Raw genomic sequence first — 17,684 nt, 5'->3', positions numbered from 1 at the left:
TGTGTAAGAATGAATTTTAGACTAATTGTTTTAAAGTTTATAACCAAGCTTGGGGCAACATAGAGAGACCCCCATCTCTACAAAATAAAAATTAAAAAATTAGCCAGGCACGGTGGCACACACCTGTAGTCTCAGCTACTCAACAGGCAAAAGTGGGAGGATTGTTTAAACCTGGGAGGTTGAGGCTGCAGTGAGCAATGATTGAACAACTGCATTCCAGTCTGGGTGACACAGCAAGACCCTGTCTTTAAAAAAAAAAAAAAAGGCCAGGCGGGGTGGCTCATGTCTGTAATCCCAGCTCTTCGGGAGACCAACGTGGGCAGATCACTTGAGGTCAGGAGTTTGAGATCAGCCTAGCCAACATGGTGAAACCTCATCTCTACTAAATATACAGAAGTCAGCCAGGTGTGGTGGAGGTGCACACCTGCAGTCCCAGCTACTCAGGAGGCTGAGGCAGGAGAATCACTTGAACCAGAGAGGCAGAGGTTGCAGTGAGTGGAGATGGTGCCATTGCACTCTCGCCTAGGTGACAGAGTAAGACTCCGACTCAGAAAACAAAAAAAAAATTTTTTCAAAGGATGGGTACCTTGTTTTGGAATGGTTGACCATGTTCTCTGAAGTGCTATCCTACTGTAAAAATAGATATATTTCAACAAAAGTACTTTTTAATGCATTTTTGGGCTCAGTAGAATGTAAGAGAATTTTCAGCTAGGCAAGGTGGCCCATGCCTATAATCCCAGCACTTTGGGAGGCCAAGGCGGGCAGATCACCTGAGGTCAGGAGTTCGAGACCAGCCTGGCCAACGTGGTGAAACCCTGTCTCTACTAAACATACAAAAATTAGCTGGGCCTAGTGGTGGGCGCCTATAATCCCAGCTACTCAGGAGGCTGAGGCATGAGAATTGCTTGAACCTGGAAGGTGGAGGCTGCAGTGAACCAAGATTGAGCCACTGCACTCCAGGCTGAGCAACAAAGTGAGAGTCCATCTCAAAAAAAAAAAAAGAGAGAGAGAGAATTTTCCAGAAGCAGAGGAATAACAAAAAGCAATAAGTTGAATTCTAATTTGTGAAAGAAAAATAAGGACATGGGGAATCAAATACCTATATCAGACCTAGTATTAGAATACTAAGCCTTGAGACCACTGCAAGTTTAGGGAGAATAAATTGAGACTCCCACATTAGTAATATCTTTGACTCTCAGTAGGTATAAACACATAAAATGCTCACATAGCACTTATATGTAAGCACAAATTCTCTTTGGAGGAAAACCTTCTCACTTAAAGCTCTTGGGATCTAAGAATTGTTTGAATTAATTCCAGTGAATATGGGTTCATGATCCTTTTGTGGTTCATAAGCATGCTATTATGTGAGATGTACCTCCTTCAAATCTTGTTGCAATGTTGGCACGTTACCAATCTGATGTGAATAAAATATACATATGAGTTCATGCCATAAATAAGAGTCAGCAGAAACAACAAAAAATGATTTAGATAGGTTATTTCAAAGAGGGTTCATGAGGCTATGAAACCAAGAGCTCTTAATGCTATGACCAAAGATTGAAGTTCTCTATAGAATGCCATAGCACTCAATAATGTTATTGAGGCAATATAAGACTTTGCCACTCATAATCATGACATAATAATCCATGATTGTTGATGTGGGAAAGTAAATAAGTTTAACCAAAGTTTCTCTTCTTTAGATAAAAAATTATTTACACCCCAAAGTACTGAATTTATCAGATTCGCAATATACCAAGCAGATATGTTGAAGAACCAAATAGAACTTCCAGATATGACAAATATAATAATTAAAATAAAAAACTCAGAGGATGGCCCAGGCATGGTGGCTCACACTGGAAATTCCACTACTTTGGGAGGCCGAGGCAAGCGGATCACCTGAGCTCAGGAGTTTGAGACCAGCCTGGCCAACACGGTGAAACTCTATCTCTACTAAAAATACAAAAATTAGCTGGGCGTGGTGGTGCATGCTTGTAATCCCAGCTACTTGGGAGGCTGAAGCAGAATTGCTTGAACCCAGGAGGCGGAGGTTGCAGTGAGCCGAGATCATGCCACTGCACTCTAGCCTGGGCTACAGAGCAAGACTTTGTCTCAAAAAAAAAAAAAAAAAAAACCCAAACAAACAAACAAACAAACAAAACCTCAGAGGAAGGGTTAAATGAATTAGACACAATTGAAGAGAGAATTAGAAAACTGGAAATTAAACACAAAGAACTAACTGAGAATGTAACACAGAGAAACAAGGAGAAAATATGAGAAGATATTAAGAGAGAAGGATAGAATGAAGTTTCCAACTACGTGTACTCAGCATCTCTGAAGGAAAGAACAGAAAGGAGAAACAGAGGCCATATGTGATGTACTAATGGAAATTTTACAAAATGGATAAAAGACATGAATCTACAAATATAGGAAACACAACTACTACCAAGCAAAAGGAAGTAAAAATGTAAGGGAGAAAAAGAGTAATAAATCCACACCTAGTCACATTTTAGTAAAACTTCAGTATGCCAAAGGAAAAAAAAAAGGACTTTTGTTGAAATGTATCCATGTTTACGATAGGATGGCACTCTAGAGAACATGGTCAACTGTTCCAAAACAAGGTACCCATCCTTTGAAAAATTTTTGATTACACAAACTTTTTTTTTTCCCTGAGAGAGCCTCACTCTGTCGCACAGGCTGGAGTGCAATGGTATGATCTTGGCTCACAGCAACCTCTGCCTCTCAGGTTCAAGCAAATCTCCTGCCTTAGCCTCCTGAGGGTGGGACTACAGGTGTGCACCACCACGCCCAGCTAATGTTTGCATTTTCAGTACAAATAAGGTTTCACCATGTTGGCCAGGCTGATCTCAAACTCCTGACCTCAGGTGATCTGCCTGCCTTGACCTCCCAAAGTACGGGGATTACAGGTGTGAGCCACCACACCCGGGTCATAAAGACATTTTCAAAAAAAAAACAAAAATGGAAATTTTATGATCAACCAACTTTCACTATAGGGAAATTCTGAAAGATGCATCTCAAGAGAAAGAAAGCTCCCCTCAGGAAGAAGATCTGAGATGCAAAAAGGAATGATAAGCAACAAAAAGTGGGAAAATATGTAAGTAATATAAAGAAATACTGTAGATAGCAATAATATAAAATGTATGGGATTAAAGAGAGATAACTAAAATATTGAGCAAAAATAACGCATATAGTGCAAGAGAAATAACTGGATTTAAAGTTTTCCAAGATTCTTGAGCTGTCCAGAAGAAAGATGGATTAATTTTAGGCTTTGTTAAGTGCGCTTAGTAAAATTTCAAGAGAAAACAATACAAATTACAAACACGGTCCTAACTTATAAACCAAGAGAGGAAAGAATGGACTAAGAAAATAAACAAACCGGCGGGGCACAGTAGATCACACCTGTAATCCCTGCACTTTGGGAGGCCAAGGTGGGTGGATCACCCGAGGTTAGGAGTTCAAGACCAGCCTGGCCAACATGATGAAACCCCCATCTCTACTAAAAATATAAAAAATTAGCCAGACGTGGTGACAGGCACCTGTAATCACAGCTACTCAGGAGCTGAGGCAGGAGAACTGCTTGAACCCAGGGGATGGAGGTTACAGTGAGCGCAGATCGTGCCACTGCACTCCAGCCTGGGCAGTAAGCAACAAGACCAAAACTCAGTCTCAAAAAATAAAAAATAAAAAATATATATATTTTTTTTTTAAAGGAAAGAAAGATGAAAAAAGAAACATGAAACAGGTGGGAAAACATTATAAAATATATAATTAAATTTAAACTCATCAGTAATTACATTAAAATTCAATGGATTAGCCGGGTGCAGTGGCTCACGCCTATAATCCCAGCACTTTGGGAGGCCAAGGCAGGTGGATCGCTTGAGGTCAGGAGTTCGAGAGCAGCCTGGCCAACATGGTGAAACCCTGTCTCTACTAATAATACAAAATTGAGCTGGGTGTGGTGGCAGGCACTTGTATTCCCAGCTACTTGGGAGGCTGAGGCAGGAAAATCGCTTAAACCTGGGAGGCAGAGGTTGCAGTGAGCCAAGATCGCACCATTGCACTACAGCCTGTGCAACATAGTGAGACTATGTCTCACAAAAAAAAAAAAAATAGCCAGGCACGGTGGCAGGCGCCTATAGTCTCAGCTATTCAGGAGGCTGAGGCAGGAGAAGGGCGTGAACCTGCGAGGCAGAGCTTGCAGTGAGCCAAGATCACACCACTGCACTCCAGTCTGGGTGAGTGAGACTCTGTCTCAAAAAAAAAAAAAAAAAAAAAAAAAAAAAACAGAAATTGTCAACATGGATATAGAAATTTTTTTTAAATAGGAGACATAATTAAAATACAAAGACATGGATAATTTGAAAGCAAAAGAATGAAAATGATACACTGAGCAAATGCCAACCTAAAGAAAGTTGATGTTGCTGTATTACGATCAGATCACTTTAAAGTAAAATGCATTATAAGGGATAAAGATGGTCAGTACATAGAAACAGATGAATCAATATGCCAGGAATATGTAGTAATTCTAAATGTGTATATACCTAAATACATTGGCAAATTTTCTGTCGGAGCATAGATTTCAACTAGCCTCTCTCAATTATTGACATATCAAGCAGAAAAAAGTCAGTAAAGATTTGTATATTTGAATAACATAATTAACAAGCTTGGTCTGATAGAAAATACATAGAACTCTGCATCTAGTAAATAGAAAATACACTTTCTTCTTTAGCACATGGAAGAGTTACAAATGATGGCTAATGTATTTGGTCATTAAGCAGAACGACAAATCTCAAAGAATCATCATCATTCACATCACATTTCTCTAACCACCATGCCACTATGCTAGAGCTCAGCAACAAAAAGATAAATTGAAAAAAACAAAAACCAAAAAACTCTCATACACTCGGGAATTTAAAACCATATCTTGGTATACTCAAGGTATGGTTCTGGCCCACTCTTGGTCCTTGAAATCTTACCATGCCACTATGATTAAGCACAACCTTGGAGAGTAACAGTTTAGAAACTTCTGTAGCACCTGACATTGCTGTCACCCAACCAGCATTTAATTTTTATAGCAATTCATTTGTATTGTATTTTACAAAAGTATCAATCCACAATGGGCTGGATAACCAAACTGGTTCTTTTTTTTTTTTTTTTTTTTTTTTTTTTTTTTTTTTTTTTTTTTTTTGAGATGGAGTCTTGCTGTGTCGCCCGGGCTGGAGTGCAGTGGCCGGATCTCAGCTCACTGCAAGCTCCGCCTCCTGGGTTTACGCCATTCTCCTGCCTCAGCCTCCCGAGTAGCTGGGACTACAGGCGCCCGCCACCTCGCCCGGCTAGTTTTTTGTATTTTTAGTAGAGACGGGGTTTCATCGTGTTAGCCAGGATGGTCTCGATCTCCTGACCTCGTGATCCGCCCGTCTCGGCCTCCCAAAGTGCTGGGATTACAGGCTTGAGCCACCGCGCCCGGCTACCAAACTGGTTCTTCATCATAGACTTTGGGAAGCAGTCTTTTGTGTGTTATATTTCAAGCAAGAGACCAAATGGCAATTTAAAAACACTCAGAACTGGCCAGGCATGGTGGCTCACGCCGGTAATCCCTGCACTTTGGGAGGCTGAGGCAGGATCACCTGAGGTCAGGAGTTCAAGACCAGCCTGGTCAACATGGTGAAATCCCGTTTCTATAAAAATACAAAAATGAGCTGGGTGTGGTGGCGGGCACCTGTAGTCCCAGTTACTCGGGAGGCTGAGGCAGAATTCTGAGTTCCAGAATTGCAGGAGCCCGGGAGGCGGAGGTTGCAGTGAGCCAAGATCACACCATTGCACTCCAGCCCAAGTGACAACAGTGAGACCTCTTCTCAAAAAAACAAAAACAAAAAAAACCCACTCAGAACTAAATGATTAAAAAAGGAATATGTTCTCATAGACCTATTTTGCTGGATCATAGCTATTTACTTTTTGCCACTCTCACCACCAGCTTGTGTCTCCTCCAGGTTGGGGATCTGCCACCATTTTTGTGTCCCTCCCGCCTGACATGGCAACTAGTGGAGTAAGTACTCAGTATTTATTTAAGTATTGATTAGGTATTTAAATTTAAGTATTTAAAGTATTTATTTAAAGAATTGTTTAAATAAATTTAAAGAATTGCCTAAATATTTATTCAACTGAAATGGCAGCCGTGGAATCATGCCTCTTCCTCCTCGGCACCTACTTTCTTGGCCTCACCCAGTGTCATGGAGTTACATCAGAAATCGATGCATTACTTGGCATATTTTACTGTGGCCCAGCAAGCACTGGCTTAGACAGCCCCACACCTCCTCACGCATTTAACAATGAAAAGGAGGAGATAAGAGGGAGTGGAGGCAGTCTTATCATCCGTGCTTGGGAAGGTGAGCTGGTAGTGCCATCCTTGACATGAAGGAGCTACTTAAATACAAATTGGATTAGCAGGACAGGATTAGAGCCTGCTGGAAGGTATTATATACTTATAAACTGCTTTGTGGAAACTCCTATTGTTTTCATTATAAGCCCATACTTCACAGAGTCAATCAAATGAAATATGGAATTAGTCTATTAATAAAATAAAATGAGATATAAAATGAAGTGACTACGTTTCAATAATGCCAAGAAAGCTGAATTAGGCAATAATGGTTCAGTTTAGCCAGACTCTAACTAGATAATCTGAAATTAAGAGTTTTAATATGGATTTCTTCTTACTGAGAAATAAACTCACTAAAAATGGTCTCTATGTCCTCCATCAAGAGAATAATATTCAAATAAGAAACATGATTAAGAGGTGACTTCAAGAAAGAAAAGGGAATATGAGATGTTTGAGAAGTTTCAGGCTTATCTGGACTTTCCAGTGAATTGAAGCTCCAGGTCTAAATGGATGACATTCCCAATCCCAGGACACTGAAAGAGTCTGCAGGTGGGAACACAGAGCTCCTGTCAGTTACCTTTGAGAGATCATGGAGAACAGGAAGCTGACAAAAGATAAAAAGAGGCCGGGCGCGGTGGCTCAAGCCTGTAATCCCAGCACTTTGGGAGGCCGAGGCGGGTGGATCACGAGGTCAGGAGATCGAGACCATCCTGGCTAACACGGTGAAACCCCGTCTCTACTAAAAATACAAAAAACTAGCCGGGCGAGGTGGCGGGCGCCTGTAGTCCCAGCTACTCGGAGGCTGAGGCAGGAGAATGGCGTGAACCTGGGAGGTGGAGCTTGCAGTGAGCCCAGATCGCGCCACTGCACTCCAGCCTGGGTGACACAGCGCGAGACTCCGTCTCAAAAAAAAAAAAAAAGATAAAAAGAAGCCAAGGCACTCGCTTTCCAAGAAAGACGAAAAAGGTGGATTAGGACATACACGAGCAGGTGAGTTGGAGGCTGATTCCTGGCAAAAATTCCAGGAAATTCAAATCTTGGTTCTGCTATTTAATGGCAATGTGACCTTGTACATATTTCATAACATTGCTATAAGGATTGAATAAGATAACATATGTAAATGAGATAAGGTATGTAAATAACAATATATGTAATACAGTACTTGTAACATAGAAAATTCTCGGCCAGGTGCGGTGGCTCATGCCTGTAATCCCAGTACTTTGGGAGGCCAAGGCGGGCAGATCACCTGAGGTCAGGAGTTGGAAACTAGTCTGGCCAACATGGTGAAACCCTATCTTTCCTAAAAATACAAAATTAGCCAGCCATGGTGGCGCATGCCTGTAATCCCAGCTACTCGGGAGGCTGAGGCAGAAGAATCACTTGAACCCAGGGGGCGGAGATTGCAGTGAGTGAGCCGAGATCGAGCCACTGCACTCTAGCCTGGGCAACAAGAGCAAAACTCCATCTGTGAAAAAATAAATAAATAAATTCATGAACTGGATAGCTCTGTGCCTCAGTTTCCTTACTTGTAAAAGGAATGTACTCATAGCACCTCATTGGCTTGTCATGTAAATTACAGCACCCAGCATTTCGTCAGCACTATGTACATCTCTGTTCAATAAACTGGAAAAGAAGTCTTTCGTGGCATGCTTGGGTAGCACTTGGCCCCAGCCTCTTCAAGATTTCCCAGAAACTTGTTAAATTTTCATATGATGTGCACGTCAAATTCTCAGATGATGTAAATGTTGGATAATGAAATCAAAATCCAAAAACACCTTGACAGGCTAGGGCTATGATATGAAATATGTGAGATAAAATTAAGTCCTAGATAGAGATTGTAAGAAAAAAATAACTTTTTTTTTTTTTTTTTTGAGACAGAGTCCTGCTCTGTCGCCCAGGCTGGAGTGCAGTGGGGCAATCTCAGCTCACTACAACTTCCACCTCCCAGCTTCAAGCGATTCTTATGCCTCAGCTTCCTGAGTAGCTGGGATTACAGGTGTGGGCCACCACACCCAGCTGATTTTTTGTATTTTTAGTAGAGATGAAGTTTTGCCATGTTGCCCAGGCTGGTCTTGAACTCCTGGCCTCAAGTGATCCACCTGCCTCGACCTCCCAGAGTGCTGGAATACTGATGTGAGCCACTGCACCCGGCCAAGATTATTATTATTATTATTTTGAGACAGAGTCTCACTCTGTCACCCAGGCTGGAGTGCAGTGGCGTGATCTCGGCTCACTGCAAGCTCTGCCTCCCGGGTTCCCGCCATTCTTCTGCCTCAGCCTCCTGAGTAGCTGGGACTACAGGCGCCCACCACCATGCCCGGCTAATTTTTTGTATTTTTAATAGAGAAGGGGTCGCACCATGTTGGCCAGGATGGTCTCGATCTCCTGACCTTGTGATCCGCCTGCCTCGGCCTCCCAAAGTGCTGGGATTACAGGCGTGAGCCACCATGCCCGGGATATTATTATTTTAAACAAAGACCAGCTTGGCTTTCCAGAAGTTTCTATGGATAAAAAAGAGAATTTTGGCCGGGCATCATGGCTTATGCCTGTAATCCCAGCACTTTGGGAGGCCGAGGCATGAGGATCACTTGAGTCCAGGAGTTCAAGACCAGCCTGGGCAACACAGCAAGATCCTATCTCTACAAAAATAAAACAATTAGCTGGGTATGGTGGTGGGTGCCTATAGTCCCAGCTGCTCAGGAAGCTGAAGTGGGAGGACTGCTTGAGCCTAGGAGTTGGAGGCTGCAAGAGCTATGATGATACCACTGCACCCCAGTCTGGGCAACAGAACGACCAAAAAAAAATTTTTTAATGACCTTTTAGCTGCCTCTAAGCTTAGTATGCCTAAAACAGTGTGTCTAGCACATTGCAATGTCCAGCTGCATTAGAAGAATGAAAATGTCCTAATAAAGACACTATGTGGACATACGTACTTCAAGATGGCGGGCACTGCTTGCCCATCATCAACTCTTCTTTCCCTGCTCCTCCTCATGTTTCTCCTAAGTGGTAGCACAGCTGCTACTACTATGGAGATAAGGATGGCTTTGGAACCCAGATAAACAATAAGGAAATGTAAAGCAGAAACAGACTCTATTTCCAACTCATTTGAGTGACAGAAAACATTCTCAGGTGGGTACTGGAGGACAGCCTCAAGATTTGTGAAGAACTATAATTAGAAGTTTATCAGGGCACCTAATGGCTCACTGTGCTACAATGCTAAAATAAATTCCCCTCTAATCGTGATTACTACAGGATTTATCTAATCTATTTCCTATAGGAAATCAAGCTACTCCCAGGTACTTTATCAACTTTTTTCTCATAATAAACCCTGTCCTGACAAAGGAAGATATTGTCATCCCTACAGTATAGATAAGAAATTGAGGCAAAGAAGTAAAGTGAATTGCCCTGGGTCACACAGAACTGGAATTACAATTTAGCATCTAATCTTGGAGTGCACTACATGAGGTATAGGAAGGAGCATACTGAAATCACATTATAGCCTTCAGAAAAAGGCCTATTTACTTTAATCTCTGGGAGAAAGATTAATAGTATTTTCCTTGGCACATGCCAAAGATGTTGAGTAGACATTTTAGATTCCACAGGCTCATTCTAATCCTTTTCCAAATACTTGGAAAGCCTTAGTTTGACCATTAGGAAGATACTGGAAATTAAATTTTTTCTTTAAAATTAAGGCAAATATTTGCTGGAAACTCCAGAAAAAGCAATTAATCCAGAAAATTGTATAGTTCAGCCACGTTGTTTCAGGTCACCTGGGGCGAGAAACTTTCAAGTAGGCATAAATCCAGGGAGCCAGCTCCCTCATTCCCCCTCCCACGACCCATTCCCAGCCCAACCTCATTGTCTGGGGCCTGGATAGATAAAGGTCAAGCGAACTCATGTTTTTAACTTTAAAAGTTCCAAGCAAATGTAAGTTATTGTTATAATGATTTATATATCTCAACGAATTACTGAATGAATCCATGTTCATTAGAAAAACATAGAAAACAAAGTTGAGCAAAACAAAATAAAAAGCAACTACTATACAATCAAGCAGTAAGAGTCTTTTGTACCTATTTACAAATTGGTTATTTTGGTGTTTTAAAACTTTTTTGGAGACAGGGTCTCACTCTGTTGCCCCAGCTGGAGTGCAGTGGCATGATCATGGTTCACTGCAGCCTCAAACTCTTGGGCTGAAGTGATTCTACCACCTCAGCCTCCTGAGTAGCTAGGACTACGGGTACACGCCACCACACCTGGCTAATTTTTTTCTTTTCTTTTTGGTAGAAACGGGGTTTTGCTATGTTGCCCAGACTGGTCTCAAACTCCTGAGCTCAAGTGATGCTCCTATCTTGGCCTCCCGAAGCGCAGGGATTACAGGCATGAGCCACCTCATCTGGCCTACAAATTGGATATTTTCTAAGGCTCATCTCTTTGGTCAGGCCATAAGGAAATAAGCCAGAAGCTACAGACAACCACTAAGGTTCTAGATGTCATTTCCCGTCAATTAAGTAGAGAAAATGGTGAATTATCCATGAAAAGCTATGTTTTATTCTCTTGATACATATCCCAGAAGAGAGAAGACTACTACTCCGTATACCTGGTGGTAAGAAGAAATAACTTCCTAGTTGCATTTTATCAGTCTGAAAATCTGACACCACAATTTTAGAATTATCTAATTCAGTGGTCCCCAACCTTTCTGGCACCAGACACCTGTTTTGTGGAAGGTAATTATTTCATGGGAGGTGGGGCGGTGCAATGGTTTCGGATGAAACTGTTCCACCTCAGATCATCAGGCATTAGTTAGATTCTTATAAGAAGCGTGCAACCTAGATCCTTCACATGCGCAGTTCACAACAGGGTTGCGCTCCTTGAGAATCTAATGCCACTGCTGATCTGACAGGAGGCAGAGCTTAGGCCATAACGCTTGTTCACCCACGGCTCATCTCCTGGGGTCTGGCCCAGTCCCTAACAGGCCTGTACTGTGGCCTGTACTGGTCCATGGCCTGGGGATTGGGGACCCCTGATGTCACTCATTTACTTAGACCAGCAAATATCATGGCCAAAATTGATTGTCTATCTTTTTATCTATACATACACACAGTCTCATATACTGAAGGTCATGATTTTAAAATACATTTTGGTGGGATTCTTCCTTTCTCTCAGAGAAAAGAGATACACATTTAGAACCTGTATAAAAGTAGGCCAAAGAATTGTTAATAATCAACAAAAGATGAGTACGGTAGAATCTTTCCAAATTGTGGGCAATGTCACTATTCGGAAGAGAAGCAAATTTCAATCCCTTTCTTTTTCTCATACTAAAATCATGCCATTACCTTTTTGTTTGCAGCCACACCATCCTCACAGTCGAGCACTGCACAATCTACATTCAGGGATGGGATCTTCTTTATTTTCTTTTCATCATTTCCAGGTACATAAAGCACTGCCCTCCGGGGGATGTACTTGGGACTGGATGAGGAACTATATCCAAGTCTGGGGACATCAGCTGCTAGAGACACTTTCCTGCAAGACACATGATTAGGGTTAGCCCAGAATGAGATTTCTGTATTTATAAACTTGTGAAAAACTACATCTCAATGCAAAATTAAAACAGAACACATGGATAATCTTTTTTTGTTTTGAGACAGGGTCTTGCTGTGTCACCCAGTTTGAAGTGCACTGGTGTGATCTCAGCTCACTGCAACCTCCACCTCCAGGCTCAGGTGATCCTCCCACCTCAGCCTCCCCAGTAGCTGGGACTAAAGGTATGCGCCACTATGCCTGGCTAATTTTTGTATTTTTTGCAGAGACGGGATTTTGTCACATTGCCCAGGCTGATCTTGAACTCCTAGCCTCAAGAGATCCATCTGCCTTGGCCTCCCAAAGTGCTGGGATTATAGGCATGAGCCACCATGCCTGGCTGGATAATCTTTTAAAATTATGGTGGAATACAATCACACACAAAAACCAAGAAAACAATAATAGCAGAAATAATTAATGAACTAAATGTTATTTTGGCTGAGGTTTAAAAAACAGATAGGACTGTCTACTGACATCTTCTGAGAGAAAGAGGGTATACATATTTCTTCTTGGTAAACATTTCCAGTATTGTTATACTGTCCAGATAGCATCCGTGGAGAAAAAACGAAAGAAAATGTCTCCAAAAGGTACCGTACGAAACGATACTATCTGTAATTATACACAAAAGTAAAAAAGTAGAAAAAAAAAACTAAAGAAGCATTAGTCTATGGCCCTTGCCCTGCCAATACATCTTTTAAAGGAGGTATATCAGTGATTCACATCCAATTTTAACAAGACAAGATAGACTGATTCTTTTTAAGTGAGTAGGACAGTGAATGTCGCTGTAATTGTAGGCAACTTAATTACCGGTAACTTCAGATTCTTCATCTATAAAAATAATACTCATTTTGTAGGTTGTTGAGAAGATTAAGTTAAAGGAAATAATGAACATGAAGCACTAAGCCAAAGCCTGGCAGATATTTTAGCTACTTGAAATGGTGGTGGGCGTAGCAGGAGTACCAGCAGCTGCTGTTGTTATTAATGGAGAATCTCTAGCTGTCAGTAGCCCTGGCCTGCTTCTAAACTATGCCCTTGCTTTCCCTTGCCTACCATACCAAGTTCAGTCTCTGTTAGAAATAAAAGGTGTTGGCCAGAAGCTCCTTTGACTTACTACCGCCCTTGCCTGGTCCATAGTTTATCCTGTGAAAACCATGCTTTAGCTCATACGCTATGGTCAAGGAAGATGAAATCAGCTCCCGTAATCAGGACCAGTGACACAATTTGCGGGGTCCAGTGAAAAGGAAAATGCAGAGGCCTTTGTTTATAATTTATTAAGAATTTCACAAAGGTAACAGAAGAATATTACATCAAGCACTAGGTGTTTCTAAGAGCACAAATTACATGTCCATGAAGCCAGCCCTGCCCATAAGAGATGAAGTTCTATGACATGAAGACTGCCAATTAGGCCTTAGGCCACGTGTGGTGGCCCACACCTGTAATTCCAATACTTTGGGGAGCCAAGGTAGGCAGATCACTTCAGCCCAGAGTTTGAGACCAGCCTGGGCAACATAGCAAAATATCATCTCTATCAGGAAAAAAAACTCAAAAGGCAAAAATTAGCTGAGTGTAGTGTATATGCCTGTAGGCCCAGCTACTCAGGAGGCTGAGGTGGGAGGATCAATTGAGCCCAGGAGGTCAATGAGGCTGCAATGAGCTGTGATCACACAGCTGCACTCCAGCCTGGGCAACAGAGCAATACTTTGTCTCAAAAAAAAAAAAAAAAAAAAAGGGCCGGGTACGGTGACTCACACCTGTAATCCCAGCACTTTGGGAGGCCAAGGTGGGTGGATCACAAGGTCAGGAGATGGAGACCATCATGGCCAACATGGTGAAACCCCATCTCTACTAAAAATATAAAAACTAGCTGGGTGTGGTGGTGCACACCTGTAATCTCAGCTACTCAGGAAGCTGAGGCAGGAGAATCGCTTGAACCCAGGAGGCGGAGATTGCAGTGAGCCAAGATCGCACCATTGTACTCCAGCCTGGCAACAGAGAGATACTCCGTCTCAAAAAAAATACATTGCCAGTTAAGAAAAGTTAAAACCCAGCCGGGCACAGTAGCTCACACCTGTAATCCCAGCACTTTGGGAGGCCGAGGTAGGTGGATCACCTGAGGTAAAGAGTTTGAGACCAGCCTGGCCAACATGATGAAACCCTGTCTCTACTAAAAATACAAATATCAGCCGGGCATGGTCGCGGGCACCTGTAATTCCAGCTACTTGGGTGACTGAGTAGCGAGAATCGCTTGAACCCAGGAGGCGGAGGTTGCAGTGAGCCGACATTGCGCCACTGCACTCCTGCCTGGGCGATAAGAGCGAGACTCCATCTCAAAAAAAAAAAAGAAAAAAGAAAAAGAAAGAAAAGTTAAAACCCTAGCAAACTGATGTTTTACTCTCCCTAGATAAACAGCATGATCTTAAAATATATATATATATATATATATCAGCTATATTCCTCATGGAAACTCTGGACATCAGTAGTTAACACTACCAAATACTTTGCACGGTTGTAACATTTCACCAGGATTAGTGTGCTTGTGACTTCATGTATCTCAAGAAAAATGTATCTCACTGTCTTTTGGGGCCTTGCAAGTTTGTGTGGGGGCCCTCATTCCTTCTTCTAGCCAACCTTACCGTAAGGAACTCTAAAACTTGAGTCTGGGTGGGGAGGGAGGAGGGATAGCATTAGGAGATATACCTAATGTAAATGACCAGTTAATAGGTGCAGCACACCAACATGGCACATGTATACAAATGTAACAAACCTGCACGTTGTGCACACGTACCCTAGAACTTAAAGTATAATAATAAAATAAAATAAAAACTTGAGTCTGGGTCTTATTTTGCCACAACATAAGCACTGTAACATGTGAGGTATGGTGAGATAGAGATGAATTTTAAAAGTGTACATGGCTTATGAAACATTTCATTTAATATAAAACATATTATGGCCAGCTAATTGAAGAGTGCCTGAAATATCTGTCATCGTTTTTCATTGATTGAAAATAATCTGGTTTATCTAAAAACAGGGAAAAAAACATAATGATGTAACAGCAACAACCACATTTTACTTATTCACACTGGAGACTAGAATTTGCAACATATACATTTCCCTAAAAATACCAAGAAATGTTTGGGGCAAATTCTCTGCTCATCAGGATTTAATGTAACCACACATGTGAAAATCTAAGAGGGGGGAAGATGGTGGAGTAGAAAGCACCAGCAATCTTCCCCACCCAGACAACAACTGCATTAGCAACATCTTCCTGCTGTAACTATTTTGAAACTATTTTGGAATCTATTGAAGCTTGCAACTTCTAAGGGAAGGCGTGGATATTAAATAGTAGTTAATTTTGGTCAATTTCAGCTCTTAGCAGAGTAGCAGCTACCCATCCCCCACCTCTCAGTCACATGGTAGGCAGCTGTGCCCATGTTCCCGAAGCAAACTGCACATAGCTTGAGGGAGCCAGGGTGGGCAGAAACAAAGACCCTGACCCTCCAAATATCAAGGATCTGTGCTCTGATCACTGATTGCTGGTTCTCATCACAGAAGTGCAGACAAAGAGGCTGAGAGCCACTGTTATTATATCTCCCTCCAATGTTGCAAGCCCCTCTCCCTTGGGCTGAAGTGACCTCCAGGTAATTTAAAGGGCCAGCACCTCCCCCATTACTTGTTTGCTTTTTTCCCTTTTAGAAGTCAGATATTAAAGACTAGGACATTCAAAAACAAACACACATATAGGGGAAAATAGAAATGACCATGGATGCCCAGAGGAAGGCTCAGAAAAGACCTGAGAAGCCAGGAGTGCTAGCTCATGCCTGTAATCCTAGCACTTTGGGAGGCCAAGGCAGGGAGATCACCTGAGGTCGGAGTTCCAGACCAGCCTAGCCAACACGGTGAAACAATGTTTCTACTAAAAATACAAAAAATTAGCTGGGCGTGGTGGCGCATGCCTGTAATCCCAGCTATTTGGGTGGCTGAGGCACAAGAATTGCTTGAATCTGGGAGGTGGAGGCTGCAGTGAGCCAAGATTGCACCACTGCACTCCAGCCTGGGTGACAGAGTGAGAGTCTGTCTTAAGAAAAAAAAAGAGGTTGGGCGCAGTGGCTCACGCCTGTAATCCCAGCACTTTGGGAGGCTAAGGCTGGCGGATCACGAGGTCAGGAGTTTGAGACCAGCCTAGACAACATGGTGAAACCCCGTCTGTACTAAAAATTCAAAAATCAGCGGGGCATGGTGGCAGGTGCCTGTAATCCTAGCTACTTGGGAGGCTGAGGCAGGAGAATCACTTGAATTCGGGAAGCAGAGGTTGCAGTGAGCTGAGATCACACTGTTTGCACTCCAGCCTGGGTGACAGAGCGAGACTCTGTCAAAAAAAAAAAAAAAAAAGACTTGAGGAGACCTTACATTTATACCTCAGGCTTATATTATCCTCAGCATACACACAGTATACAACCATCAAATAAGTAAACAAAAACAGCGAACCCAGGGGAGGGGGAGAATCTGATTTCTAGATACCACACTGTTAGATTCAAACATTCACTTTTCAACAACAAAAAAAATCACAAAACATATGAAGAAAGAGGAAAATATGGCCCAGTCAAAGGAAGAAAAATAAGTCAACAGAAACAGTCCCTGAAAGAGACCTGATGGCAAAGACTTTAAAACAACTGTCTTAAAGATGCTCAGAGAACTAAAGGAAGAAGTGAAGAACATCAAGATAATGATGTATGAACAAAATGGAAATATCAGTAAAGAGACAGAAAACTTAAAAAGATACCATAAACCCCCGAACTGAAAAGTACAATAATCGAAATGAAAAATTCACTAGAGGGATTCAAAGGCAGATTTGGCAGGCAGAAGAAAGAATTAGCAAACTTGAAGAGAGGACAATGGAAATCATCAAGTCTGAGGAACAGAAAAAAGACTGAAGAGAAGTGAACAGAGCCTAAAGGACCTGTGGGACACCATCAAGCAGACACACACACACACACACACACACACACACACACACACACACACACACAGGAAATTCCAGAAGGATAAGGAGAGAAAAGTGTAGCAAGAGTATTTTGAAAAGATAATGGCTGAAAACTCTCCAAATTTGGTGAAAGACTTGAATACAAACATCCAAGAAGTTAAATGAACTCCAAGTAAGATGAACTCAAAGACACACACACCTAGACATAGTAAAATAAAACTTTTAAAAGTGAAAGACCCAGTTCTGAAATGGTGGCATAAAAGTAAGCTGACTTTAGTACCCACCCCTCCCCAACAGAAAAACAAAAACAAATATACAGCACTGAAATTATCACCAGAAGGACCTCAGAACTCAAATATGAAGATGAGACAGTTCCTAGGACCCCAGAAAAACCCCTGAGCAGATGGTTAGACAATTGGATTTCTAAGTCCGTAACAACACTCCCCACATTATGACAACCACCAGGCATGCAAAAATGTTTCCTCCAACTCACTGTTTCTACACTGGAAAAAGTGTAATTGAGGTGGATATTCAGCTTCTCCACCATCTTGGGTTCCCTGGCAGGAGGCCGGCCCTGCCTTAATCCATGGAAAGCATCCCAAGTGCCTGAAGGGAGAAATATCCCTGAGGAAAGACAGAGGCAAAGCAGGGAGGTGGGACTACCATCCCCAGCTCTGCGATCTCTGTTCTGTAACTCAGCAAAAGGAGATGCCAAAGCAGAGTGGCTGTTCAGAA

General features: G+C 42.1%; 1 protein-coding gene, 1 non-coding gene and 1 pseudogene across 8 annotated transcripts in view; 2 read left to right on the top strand and 1 right to left on the bottom strand.

The window, feature by feature from the left end:
* CLYBL (citrate lyase beta like) overlaps positions 1-17,684 on the bottom strand; it is a 296,641-nt gene that overhangs the window by 119,674 nt on the left and 159,283 nt on the right. For all 7 annotated transcript variants that reach the window (XM_021929743.2, XM_021929741.1, XM_009192161.2 and 4 more), the window contains exon 2: positions 11,725-11,911. In XM_021929743.2, the coding sequence (XP_021785435.1) occupies positions 11,725-11,911 (187 nt within the window). The remainder of the gene's footprint in view (positions 1-11,724; positions 11,912-17,684) is intronic.
* On the top strand, positions 1,334-1,420 carry LOC116270633 (annotated as a pseudogene).
* LOC116270616 lies at positions 1,491-1,611 on the top strand. The gene has a single exon (XR_004178773.1). It is a non-coding gene; the product is annotated as a small nucleolar RNA SNORA25 (small nucleolar RNA).

The sequence above is a fragment of the Papio anubis genome, chromosome 15 (genome assembly GCF_008728515.1).
Source record: "Papio anubis isolate 15944 chromosome 15, Panubis1.0, whole genome shotgun sequence".
Lineage (NCBI taxonomy): Eukaryota > Metazoa > Chordata > Mammalia > Primates > Cercopithecidae > Papio > Papio anubis.
Note: the sequence above shows the minus strand (reverse complement) of the source record. Positions and strands in the feature narration are given on the sequence as shown.